Below are 13,756 nucleotides of genomic sequence, written 5' to 3'. Positions count from 1 at the left end.
TTCTGGAAATATATGGAATGAATGAAATGTCTGAATATATATATGAAATTCTGAATATAAATCTAAAAATCTGGATATATATGGACTTTCGTATATTTAGGTTTATATATTTATAGTCAGACTTTCATATATATATATTCCTTTTCCTTCATTCCATATATTCCAATAAATATATATTTCCTAAACAGCCTTGCCATGCATACCTATTGTGTGTGTATATATATATATGTGTGTGTGTGTGTGTGTGTGGTCACGACACAGCTTAACTCTTAAATACATTCCTTTATTTAAAATATGTGCAAATTCTTTTCACATTTGTACATCAACAAACTACATTTGAACTTTTCATACAGATAATAACAACGAGCACAGGATATACAGGTATATAGACGTACATAAAGGCTATCACCTGTTTGTCACATGCACAAAACAAAACACATTCATGTGCACAGTTCACAGCGATCAAAAACTTCATTTATGCTCCTCTTTTAAATGGATTTGTAAAGAAATATACTGCACTGTGTGTGTGCACGCATCTATGGAGCAATTTGTGTTTAATTTTATAAACATTTATGTTTTCAGTTATTTTATACATTAAAATCAGAAGATATCTGCATTCTAATGGCTCAACGGAAGATATTAGATTATTATTATTATTAGTAGTAATCTATTTATCAAACAAAAACACTTTACATGGGCTGCATTAATAATATGTACCAGCTTGAAATATGTGATAAATATATTATAAATAATACATTTCTCATGTATATAAGAAGGTTAGCTAACATGTGCCAATAAATAATAATATGTACAGTAACCCAGCTTCTATTATTCTGGTGTACGTTAGGATTTATGACCAAACACAAGAAACGTGGAGTTATTATTAACAAAAACCCACAGGACTTTGGGTTTTCTGAGCTGCAATAATCTATAATGTTAATTATTTGATTGACGTGTGATATGAAGGCAGGCTGTCCGTCATATCATTACTGTGATGTCACCACCGCCAGAGTCTCTGCTCCTAAAACACAAAACAACACAAGATCAGTTTGTACAATATGAAACTTTTGAAATCGCTTGCATCTTTTTCCCCCCACCAAAATATTCAGTCGACCATTTAACAAACTAGTTTTGAGAGAGAGAGAGAGAGAGAACAAGGCAGCTCAAAGTACTTTACAAGTGTAATTTAGACAGAGATTATAAAGTCAAATCAAGCAATGCAAAACCATTAAAACAGACAGTTTGGTACAACATGGTTAAACTGTTTAAAATTCACCAATAACAGCAGGAAAAAGCTGAGTCTGTGTGGCGTAGACTTTATTTCTCTGCAGCAAACGAACTAAAAGCTGCTCTAACAACAGAAATACAAAAAGAGCCTGTACTACAAAGCTGGATTACCTCTTATCGCTGGACTACAATGTTGGATAACTTTTTACTGGGCTAAATCACCATGGTAACTTAGGCTGAACATCTAACCTGGTCAGAACCAGGTAATGAAGTGGATCAGATATGAGCGAGTACTAGTCCCGCCTCCTGACCAATCAGTTCTCTTGTAAAATGAGCTGCCCATTGTTAGAAGATCCTGGTTGGTGCATATCAGACAGTTGAGTTTAGGAAAGAAATATTATTAATGGATAAATTAATCATTTAATTTACTGATGACATCATTTAGGAAAGATATAGATTTATATCTGATGGACTGATCTACAATCAGCTGATGAAGCCTGTGGAGAGAAACTCTACATATGTACAGATCTACTCATTCATTCATTAATTCATTCATACACTATAGTGACGCTGTCAGCATCATCAGGAACATACAGTGAAACAATGTGCTCTCGTCCCAGTGTGTGTGTGATAAATTGAGGAGAACTACCTGAATAGAAACACGTCTGTGATGTAGTAAAGTGAAACTAATCAGAGCACTGTTTGTTTATCATCCCAAAGATTAATATTGGATAATCTCATGTTTTTAACAGTGTCAGGAACTTCCAGCCTGTCTTCTTTTCTTCCTGCTTTTTCTGCAACAGTGTTGTTTGTGATCTGAATTATGGATTTTAATGTTATGTCCTAAATTGTGAAATAAGTTGCTCTACACAGTTTCTCTGTGATTGTGATTTGCTCTGATGCTGCAATCTTCCTCTGTCACAGGAACGCACACGTAGCCAGGCTGAAATCACCTGGGTGAACTGAGTGTGTTATCCAGCTTCATAGTACAGGCCCAATGTGTCCATAGATCTTAAGAACAAATAATTCTATGCAATTTTGCTGTTGGTTTGAGTATTTTCATCGTCATTTTGTGTATTTCTTATTGTTGTTTTGTGTGTGTTGAGTCATTTTCTATATTTCTGTCATCATTTTGTGTATTTGGAATACTTTTGTTGTCATTTTTTCTTTGTTTTTCTATTATTTTTCTGCATACTTGTCCTGTGTGTTTTCAGAGCAGATGTTCTCACCTTGTGACGTCTCCACCTGCACCACTTCTTCTGCTACATCTTCTGTTCCCTCAGCGATGGTTTCTTCTCCCAAAGCAGCAGGGGATGCCCCCACCACCCCCACCACCACCTCCTCGTCTCCAGCTGTAGGATGTTTGCTGCAGTGACAGGAGTCTTCCCTTGATGGTGATGAAGACTGCAGTTCCTCATCTGGACCATGACTCATGTCTGCCAGCAGCAGAGTGAGGGCCGGACCTTCAGTGGTGTCCTCTGTCAGAGCTTGAGCTGATGTTTGCTCCACAGCTTCTTCTGTGATGGGGACCTCCTCAGGTGCAGCGTCAGCTACCAAAGCCTGATGCTCTTCAGTCTGGGTCTCCTCCAGAGCTGCAGGAGCATCTAATGGAGCTTGGACTTCTTCTGTGGCATCTTCTTCAGCCTCAGGAATCTCCAACTCCTTTCCTTCATCTTCATTCTTCAGACTCATCTTGCCCACAGAAGCTGCTGTGAGAAGATCAGGGATGGACAGGTGACGATAAGTGACTCCCTATCCGCTCTTAGTGAGTCTTAAACTACTTTTATTGTGAGTCCTCATCTGTTTTGGAATGAATACACCAATTTTTTGAGTGAGTCTGCTTCTCACTTTAGTGAGTCTTCAACTCTTTGAGTCCTAAACTGATGCAAACGTGAACTCTTCAAATTAATCATCACCTCAATTTCAATGAGTCTGTTTTCGTGTGAATACTTTTTTTTTTGAGTGAGTCATCAACATTTAGAGCAAGTCCTCAACTCTTTGTGAATCAGTCCTAACTTCAGTGTTTTCTCAGCTCTGTTTGAGTGAGTCTTCAACGCTTTTTGTGTTAGTCCCTCTTTCATGGAGTTCTAAACTGTCTGAATGTGGCAGAAACTGTGGACATTGCAGCTGGTTCTTTGACAAACAATATTTGTGTGCACTTTTGAATCCAAATCCACATTTATCAGCAGGAAAATAAACTGTACAAATAATTAAAGTCCAGCAGGTGGCAGTGTTGATAGGACAGGAATGGGGGGGGGGGGGGCGGTGTCTTTAAAGGGAATCAGGGAAAAGGACTCATCAGCAGAACCTTAAAGTCTTCAAAGTTCAGATTCAACCTTCAATAATTGGTGTAACTTTTACTAATCTTTGAACACCTAGTCTACTAGATTTAAATCTAGGTAGGATAGGAACAAAACAGATTAATCAGACTGAACCACTGATGTGTTTTAAGCCTTGGAATCAAAAAATAGTGTAAATATCAAAGAGGTGACATGTTAAATTGTCCTTTGTGCCAAAAGATGGTTGTCACATGAGGTTTACCGTGTGAGAGTGTCATGGGAGCTGTGTCTCAGATATAGGAAGGGTGTACATTTTGGGACGCATCATCAGTAGTGTTCCTTTGAATCAGGGGGTGTTTCGGCCTTTTTAACTCCAGACACCCCCATCAAAGGTGGCCAGCTACAGGGTGATCAAGCCTGAGCTTGCGTCCCATAACTGTTTCCTACTCTCTCCCATCTGCAGCTTTGAACCACTTCACACTCGATTTGTGCCCTGTGATCTTGTTCTCCCTGGGAAGTGTCTGCTTTTTCTTGACACTCAAATCACATCTGTTTTCTTTTAAAAGCTGAGACAAGTAGGGGCTCTATGACTTCAAATTCAGAGAGTAATAATAATATACCCTTGGCTTTTAGTTCACCTTGAGAGTAATATGGTCTCTGTTTCTATTGTTATTAGGGCCCAATTACTAAAGAGAGCAAAGGCCCTATTGTTCCTGCACGGATTCTTCTTTTGACACTTTACTTGGATTTTTGAGGCCCTTCCTGGGGGTGCAATTTCATGAAATTTGACAGGAGAGTATAGTTTTAGTTTTTTGATGCAATTTTGCCACCTAGCGTTTGTAACTTTCCACTCATTTGGACTTGCGTGATGGCATTTGTAGGCATATGCAATAGACCGTGACTAGCAAAAATGTAATTCGGACTTACAACTTAAATTCAACAGGAAGTCTGGCATTTTGAATTTAGAGGGGCCAAATTTTTTCAGATGTGCTGTATAAATAAAGTGGATTTCATTCAGTAATTTTGGGGACTATGGTGTAATGTGTGTGATTTCAAAGCTCTTTTATTGGACCCAATTTAACAATTCTAAATTAATTTGCATTAAATGTAACTTCCACAACGTCAAAATGTGCTTCAAATTATTGAAATCTTTAAATTGTTATTAAAGTACATTCAGAGAAATGAATCAAAATTTAAAAAAATCCCTCCATTGAACATTTAAAAGCCCTTTTTATTATTACACACCATCAAACAAACAATTTATTGTGAAAATCCCCCCCTTAATGCCCCACGGCGAGGGACCATTTTCAACTGTAGTGTTCCCACAAACAAACAGGAGTGTGGTATTTCTCTTGTATTGGTTAAAGTAAAGAAAACATTAAAGTCCCACTTTTAATTACTCACATACTATTTCACTAACGTCCTGCTTTTAAAGGCACTCCCACAGTTTCAGTATTCACCCAAAGCCCAGGTTTAGTCAGGATCTGCTTTGAGTCCTTCCAAGCAGGAGAAGCTCTGAAGGTAGTGAGGGAGGACAGGAAGGAAGGAAGTGGACTGATGAACCTTGTGGTTGACTTTTTGGTACGATCGGAAGTGAAATCAAGAGGAAATCAGAATGTTTTCACCAACGGAGGTTCATGAGTCCTTTTTCCGAACGTTGGAATAGAAGGACACGGAACATCTAAGGAAAAGCTTTCCTTAAGGGGTCAGACTTTTTAAACTCTACGCAGCTTCTTCTACTGCTGCTGTACCGGCGCTTTCTGGCTCAGATGGTGCCTCTATCACCGTGGCGACCTCGACGGCGGCTTCTGCAACAGCTTCTGCCACCTCAGGGGCAGCGACATCCTCCACAGCAGCCACAGGTTCAACCTCTGTGGCAACTTCTGTGACCACTTCTGTGGCAACTTCTGTGGCAACTTCTGTGACCGCTTCTGCGGCAACTTCTGTGACCGCTTCTGCGGCAACTTCTGTGACCGCTTCTGCGGCAGCTTCCACTTCAGCGACAACTGCTACGGCAGCTTCTGTGACGGCTTCTGCAGCAACTTCTACATCAGTGACAGCCTCCACGGCAGCTTCTACGGCGGTTTCTGTGGCAGCGACGGCTTCGACCGTAGCTTCCGCGGCAGCTTCTACTGCTACAACAGCTTCTTCTGTGGCAGCTTCTATGGCAGCAACGGCTTCGACGACAGCTTCTACGGCGGTGGGTTCAGCAGCGGGTTCGGCAGCAACAGCTTCAACGACGGCTTCGGCAGCTGGTGCCGCCTCAGGAGCTGCAGACAAAGAAAAGCTGAGATTAAACAAGTTATCTTTGCTGTGTTATTTTCTTGACGTTGACGAAGGAAATATGACTTGTGGAAGTTTTTTGGCCAAGTCACCATTTTTCATGTCAATGCTAAATGCAACACACCTTAAAAATTGCATTTATTAAATATTGCTATGTACAATGTAAAATTGAACATTTTAGTGTTGCTTTTGGAGCATTGTCGGTCTACTTTATGAGGAATGACCATATACGTGCTATGACGCTGTGAGAGGACCTTGCATGAGCTCCTTTAGCTTTGAATGCTCACACTGACGGCGCCTACGGAGTTACAAAACATCACCGTTATTATCAGAATCAGCTTTATTTGTCGTTGCACATCATACAGAGCAGCAAAATTACATTTCAGTTTCATCCGTCTAAGAAACATGAAAAGACAATCACATATAACATGGGAGGACAAGGGCGGGAGAACTGTGGGTCGCCACAAGAACGCCCCGTATTTAGATTAAAAGTGGTAGAACAACAGGAGGAGAGAAGAAGAGGGGAAAAGGCAGGTTTTAAACGGAGTTCCCTATTGGGGACCTCCTCAGCATGGAGCGCCTTTCTGCGCTACACCCTGGTGACGGTTGGCTTTGGGAGCCATAGATGACAATTGATTTGTTTTCGATTCAGGCTAGCTCAATTTTGATAGCCTTGAGTCCTGGTCTCCCAGCAGTGAATCCAATAAAGTGGCCTTTTAACTAGCAAGCCGAGCATTCAACTTCTCCAAGATCGATTCAATTCAGGGTAAACGTTCTAAAGCAGCCTCCTGCTGGCTTTTGAGATCATTGATCACATGAGTCTGAGTGTGACAATGACATAGTTACAACTGACTTTGTAATTGTAACTGGCATAAAAATTCTATAAAAACAGTCAATTACAATTTAATCAAATGCAAATGTAGGGAGCCATGTTACAATGCTATGACTTACACACACAGGTAATAATTATTAAAATAGGTTTCATATAAAGTTGTCCCACTACCTGTCACTTCTCTTGAAGATTATTTTACCACTTAAAAAAATAAAATCCAGGCCTATATTGACAGAAAAAAGGCTCAAAATCTCACACCCCAAAAAATATCAATATTTGTAAATATCGGTAATTTTTATATCAAGAGATGAAAAATGAGTTGGATAACAATATTTTTTTTTTGTGTGTATTTTACAGCTGATTTAAGACACGGGTCAAAACTGACCCGTTATCATTAGGAATGCTAACAGAAAGCTAACACAACAGGAAAGTTACGTATTATGGGCTTATTTATTAAAGCCTCAGTAAATGTGATGAATTGTAATTGACTTTCAGGAGGAAAATAATCATTGTAAATAAGTCTTTCCAAAAATCAAACTTTTCCTTTTTCTGTCATGTCGCCTTTGATCTTTTTCCTCCTCTGACATCACAGAGATTTTAGCCAAACCCAAAATCAAATGCTGGATGTAAGTGAACGTCCCAATTTTAAATTAAAGCTAACACACAAACGGAACATCATTTGTCCTTTTTATTGTTGAATATCAGCATGATTGATGTGAAATATGGTGACACAGGAACTTTAAATAAACCAGGACTGTTCTCTGACCGTCCCGGTTCTGTTCCCGGGCACCGGGGTGATTTCCACAGAACCAAAAACATGTTTAAGCAGTTTAACTTCTTCACTTGTGTCACTGAGCCTAAGAGGGTTAAAGCTTTAAGTCTTAAAGGTGAAGCAGCCACTGTTTAAAACTATTATCCTTAATCCTTAATCCCAACATGTTGATCAAGAGATGGAAATAAAACTGCTGAGCTCATCGTGGGAACTTTAAAGCTGTTTAACACCAGCAGGTGGAGGCAAAATTAGCCTCAGCTAACGTTCGTCACAAAACGGACGCACAAAACACGAGTTAGAGAATACGTTTATTTACAAATACTTTGCTGTCAAAGTGAAGCCCAAGATGACCTGTGATTGGCTTGTTTAAATACAAACCCCACCCCCTTTCTCTAAACTGGCCAAGGATCGGTGTAGAGTAGTTGAAAGTTCTATTTTTCAGAGCAATTCAGGGTTGTGATTGTCAATTACATTTTTCAATTACAATTACGTCTCCAATCATCCATGTTTAATTACAACTCAATTACAATTACAGTGACCAACATTTTTTCCTATTACAGACAAAATTATAAATTTATTTTTCCCTTGAAAGTCAATTTCAATTACTAAAGTTCAATTACATTTAATCACAATTACTGAACCTTTAACAAATAAGCCCATAAAAGTGAACCTTCCTCTTGTGTTAGCTTTCTGTTAGCATCTCTAATGATAAATGGGTCCGTTTGACCATTAATCAACTGTAAAATACACTAAAAAATATAACAATATCATGAACTTTGATTCTCATCTCTTGGTTAAATTGTTAGGCTCCCTAATCAATGAAAATACTGGTATTAATATTTTTAGTGTCAGTATATCACTGGATTTCTTTATTTTTAATATGGTAAAATGATCCTCAAGAGAACTGACAGGTAAACTTGATCTGAAACATATTCTAATAATTGTTAACTTAATATGTGTAAGCCATAGAACTGTAACACGGTTCCACAGGTTTGCCTTTAATTAAATTGTAAATGACAGTTTTAACAGAATGTTCAAGACAATTACAATTACAATGTCAATGATCTGAACTCAATTACAATTCAATTATGATTACAACAGCAACATATTTTTTCAATTACGATTACAATTATAATTTATCATAATTGTAATTAATTACCAAATACACAATTGCCAATTTAATTGACTCCAACCCTGAAGAGCACATTTAAGAGCATTTTTAGTCTTTATTTATGATAATTACTAAGGAAAACAATCAGTTGATGAAAGTACACTGTGTGCGCGTGTGCGTGTGTGTGTGTGCGTGCGTTAGCTCACCTTTTGCGGCAGAGTTCACGGAGGCGAGTTTGTCCTCTTGGCGCTCACTGTCCCCACTCACCGCCTTGTAGGCCTGAGATAAAACCAGTTTGTTCATTACATTCCATCACATTCCCAGTGATTACAGCAGTGTGGACTAACACAGCTCACACACACACGCACGCACACACACACAATGAGTGTGTCAACAGACCCTGGTGTGCGTTTCCACATGATTTAATCGTGTCTGTGTGTCTGTGTGCTGAGCGAGCGACGTGATCTGACCCACACGTTCATGTCAGCATTTAAAAATAATGACCAATCTGTGGATTATTACAGGAATGATTAAAGGGTTTCTGTGTGTTTTTGGGGTCATTTTGTATCATTTTTGCTAATTTTTGTTGATGTTTTGTGTATTTTTGGAGTTACTTCATGTATTTATGTTCTTGTTTGGGATATTTTTCTTTCAATTGTTTGATTTCTTTAACACTTTATGTAATTTTTTGTCTGTTCGTGTATTATTAGAGCAGTTTCAAGTATTTTGGAACTTAATTTTAGTATTTTTGTTGTTCTTCGTGTTTTTTATTAAGTGTGTTTTTGAAGACATTTTGTGTATTTCTGCGTGTTTTGGGGGTCTTTTTTTATATATAATTTATGTTTATGTTTCTTGTGTTTTTGGAGTTATTTTGTGTATTTATGTTGTCGTTTGGTATATTTTTGGTGTATTTATTTGCCATTTTCTGTAATTTTTTTGTCATTATGTATAATTTGTCATTTTGTGAAATATTAGAGCCAGTCTGTGTATTTTGTTTGTCTGTTTTGGAACTTATTTTAAGTGTTTTTGTTGTTCTTCGTGTTTTTGTCGTCGTTTTGTGAGTGTGTTTTTTTTTTTACCTTTATGTGTTTTGTATGACATTGTGTGTGTTAGGAAGACATTTTGTGTATTTTGCCGTCATTTTTCTAAATCTTTTTTTATTTTGTGTGTTTTTGTTATTTTGTATATATATATATATATATATATATATATATATATATAATTATTATTTTTTTTCTTCTTAAAGTTGCCAAGGGCCGGAAGAGGCCCCCGGGCCGCCATTTGCCCAATGTCTGCCCTGAAACTTAAGGAGCAGGAAAATACAGAACTGTTTTCCGTCCCCACATCATCACATAGGTCTGTCATGGATGTTTTAATGATACTCACGTAGACGGCTGCAGCGGTGACGCCTCCTCCACACAACAGGAAGTACATCGTGTTGGTGGATCCTCCGGGAATCCCGAAGGCCATGTGACGCACCGGAGCTGCAGAGACAAGGTGAGTGTTCTAAATCACTTAGAATTGTCTTCATCTAACAATAAAGACTGTTACTTTTTTCTAATAATAGATTATAAAGGCTCTTTAATCCACAAAACCCCAAGTTTAAGAAGGAATAAAGATCCCAGGCTTTTATTTTGAAGTTTATTCACACAGATCTGCATCTTTTCACATTTAATCGAGGAATATATTTTCCTCTCGTGAATTGTGAAACCGTGAGGTGGAAAAGGGCCCATTAAAGTCAAAATTGTAGAATTTCAAAATACTTTTTAGAATTTTCATTTTTAATAATTTGAGTTTTTTTTTAATTTTTAGAAAAGAAAAATCAAATAATCCCAGGATTCAGATTTTTTTCCCCACATTAAATTAAAGTCAGAATTCTGACTTTTGTTGAGATGAGAGAGAAAAAAAGAGAAAAGGAAAAAAATCAACCTAAAATCTTTATCTCCAGAGAAGACTACTTTGTTGTAAATTAATAGTTGCACATGATTGTCTTTAAATTGGAATTCAATTATGAATAAATGTAGTTTTGTTTTGTGCAAATTTGAATTCAATTGTAATTTACATTATTTAAATTTATTTTTTTTCTATTTTATTATCATTTGAACAGCCATAAAAGCAGCAATTCGATTTAATATTAACCTTTCTAAATGTTCAAATGACGATATTTTTTCATATTTATTTTAGGACAAAGTTTGTTTTGAAGAAGCAGCAGATTTCAAAGGAAGCAGAAAGTTTAACCTTCTCCAAATCCACACAATCACACAAACACTGAGCACTTCCTGTTTGGAAATGTTTCAAAATAAAGAAACGAAAGCCTGAAGCTGCTGCAGTTTGTTTGTTTGTTGTGTGGGCGTGGCTGTGGAGATGCAGCTGTTTATAGGATAACCAATGGTGCGTTAAAAGGATGCAGTAAATGAAGCAGCTAATCTCCACACACACACGCGCGCGCGCACACACGCACACACACACACACACACAAACACAGTGTGTGTGAACATGGTACATTGGACCATGAGAACACAATGTACAGCTCAGCCTGTTCCTGTCATGTTACGTGTGTGTGTGTGTGTGTGGGGTATTTTCTAAAAATTGTCTTTGTTTAATAAAAAAAAAACTTAGATAAAAAGAATATATATATTTATTTTTAATTTCATTTTTTCATTGATTTGGAAAAAATGTATTAGACTCTTCTTTCACTATTATTTGAAATCTTTGAATTTTGTTGATTAAAAATAAAAAAATATTAAACATCTGTTTGATTTTTCTTTAAAACACTTAACATGAACTCATCCACTGGTTGGTCCATTTCAGATCGCAAAAACATTAAAATACAACCTCGCCATCAGCGTCACTCGCATTGTTCTGATTCATGCTTTAAATCTCCATTAAAAACACAGGAGATGAACTCGTACAGTAGTGGTGCTGCTGATAAGTGATGTGTCAGTAAACGGGGGGAGGGGAAGGCGCTTATGGTGAGTCAACTGTAGGACGCACATACACAAACACACACAGAGCTGTAATACCCATGACACAGCACTGAGTTATTTATACAGGTAATTAGCTAATCCTGCTAAAAATGGGCACGCAAGTCAGGAAACAACAAACAAAATAGTGCCACATGACAGTGCACGTGCATGACAGTGCATGTAAAGAAGAGTGGCCATGCATGAGCGTGCAGAAATGAAGGACAGGTGCAGTCAGTATATGTGTGTGTGTGTGTGTGTGTCAGGGCTGTGCATTGCCATGAATGTGACGATACGATTCAAGATTTTCTATGTCACAATACACTATATCCGGATACTAAACAATATGATATACATTGCAATATATCAATAAATTTCACCTTTACAAGTAAAAAATGGTATGAAATTCAATTTATTTCATTCGCATTTCAAGTTCAACTTTTACTTCTACAACAGATTCTGATTCTATTAAGATCTGTAATTCTTAAATAAAAAAGTAACCAATCATACTTATAGTATAAATACTCATTAAGTTTGTAGTAAATAGTACGGCCATTTTGAACACAGCCTATGACTAGCATGATTAGCATACATGCTAATGCCTAAGGTCACATATGGGCAAAAAGATCAGATTTGGGTGAAAAGAAATGCTAAGATTCTTTTGGGAAACCATGAATAACCTTATATTAAATGATTTTACCTCAATCTTAAGTTATCTTAACTTTTCTGATCCTAACTAATTAAATCTTAATTAAATACCTAATCCAAACATATTTGATCCTAATTAATCTTATCCTATCTTATTTTAGCAGAACTAATTTAATCTAAACTTATCTTAGCTTAGCTTACTTTAGGTCGTTTTAACTTAACTTATCCTAACTTAAGTTATCTAGACTTATCTTATCTCAATGTGTCTTCGATCCACGTTTGCAGAAGTTACTGCAAAACTGCATTAAATTAACTTTAAAATGTGTGTTTTTGCGTTTATTCTGGAAAAGATATAAAGTGAAGTCAGAAGAGATTTGTTTTGTAAAACCTGGAAAACTAAAATAAAGAGATTTTGACAACATTCCTCATTGTTCATTAAAAAAAGGTGTTTCTGCATTAGTTTTATAGCAGGATGACGAGCTGGAGCCACACCTGGGTTAAAATATGGTGGAAAATGTCAGCAAATAAATGGTGATGTTGAAACATTTACAAAAATAAATAAATAAATAAATACATAATTCATTTCATTTACAATGAAAACAGAATCATCAAAACAGTGCAAAACATTATAAACTAAGTAATACAAAAAAGAAAAAGAAAAAAGAATAATAATTAAAAAAATATATAAACAGAACTAAAGAAATGACATTGACTTTTTTTTTTTTAAATACTCTTTCTCTGCAAAAGTTCAAGGTATAAAAAAATTACATGTTTGGGAAAACTGACATTTCTGAGCCTAAAAATGTGTTTTCTCAAATAATTAACCTTTAAAAAAAATAAATAAACAAGTATATATATATATATATATATATACAGTATATGGAAAATCATAAACGTGCATTTGATGTCGATGTGTTTGGGGGGGGGAACGCAGTAATAAACGTTGACTTTGATGTATGTGCGTGCGTGCGTGTGCGCGTGTGCAGCTCTTTCATAACTGCTCAGAGCGGGACTACATGTTCCCAAAGCAGGACACGCCTCCTTTGTCCAAGCGGAGACTCACGTTTTAGCACAAAAAATGTGCCTCAAACAAACACACACACAAAAAAAGACTTTAATCTGTAAATAATTTAAACTAACCTCTGCAATCCCTAGTTTTTAGGTAAATAAATAATGTGTATTTATTTCCTTAATGAATGACTGATAAAGAATGAGACACAAATGATGTGCAGTGATGCAGGGACTCACGGTGTCGGGTTGCTGGTGTGAATCCGCTCTTGAGCAGAGGAGAAAGTCTCTGGAAAGCTCGTCTGCACAGCATGGTGTCTGTCTGTGTCTGTCCCAACGTGTGTCTCCTACAGACAGTCAACGTGCAATGAGTGCGAGGCTGATGCACGAGGATCATCTCGCCCCCTCGAGCAGCAACGCCCCCTATAGGCCATAGAGGGAACTACATGTAGGACTGCAGCTGTAAGTAAAGTAAATTAGATTAGATTAGGTCAGGGGTCTGTAACCTTTACTCTCAAAGGAGCCATTTTGTCTCATCTCACTTACATTAAAGTCCTTCATGAGCCAAAAAAAACCCCCTTCTCAATGAAGACAATACAGTGTATTAAATTCTATACAATTAAAAGTATATAA

At 37.0% G+C, this 13,756-nt stretch overlaps 1 protein-coding gene across 1 annotated transcript; it reads right to left on the bottom strand.

Annotated features, from left to right (window-relative positions):
* Window positions 1-4,716: 4,716 nt before the first annotated feature.
* On the bottom strand, window positions 4,717-13,535 carry LOC114472295 (cytochrome c1-like). The gene is made up of 4 exons (XM_028461498.1): window positions 13,364-13,535; window positions 9,891-9,988; window positions 8,711-8,783; window positions 4,717-5,776 (listed from the first exon to the last, which is right to left on the bottom strand). Exons 1-4 carry the CDS (start codon window positions 13,518-13,520, stop codon window positions 5,229-5,231), a joined length of 876 nt encoding a protein of 291 aa, XP_028317299.1. The 5' UTR covers window positions 13,521-13,535; the 3' UTR covers window positions 4,717-5,228.
* Window positions 13,536-13,756: the final 221 nt, after the last annotated feature.

Source organism: Gouania willdenowi, chromosome 1 (assembly GCF_900634775.1).
Source record: "Gouania willdenowi chromosome 1, fGouWil2.1, whole genome shotgun sequence".
In the NCBI taxonomy this organism is placed as follows: domain Eukaryota; kingdom Metazoa; phylum Chordata; class Actinopteri; order Blenniiformes; family Gobiesocidae; genus Gouania; species Gouania willdenowi.
The sequence above is the reverse complement of the archived record's forward strand: the minus strand, read 5'-3'. Positions and strand labels throughout refer to the sequence as shown.

Excerpts from the sequence above, each read along its gene's own strand:
- LOC114472295 (XM_028461498.1), bottom strand. The coding sequence starts at position 13,520 with ATGATCCTCGTGCATCAGCCTCGCACTCATTGCACGTTGACTGTCTGT. Across the intron at positions 9,989-13,363 it reads CACACCAGCAACCCGACACC|CTCCGGTGCGTCACATGGCC; the intron begins GTGAGTCCCTGC and ends TTGTCTCTGCAG. Across the intron at positions 5,777-8,710 it reads CGTGAACTCTGCCGCAAAAG|CTCCTGAGGCGGCACCAGCT; the intron begins GTGAGCTAACGC and ends CTTTGTCTGCAG.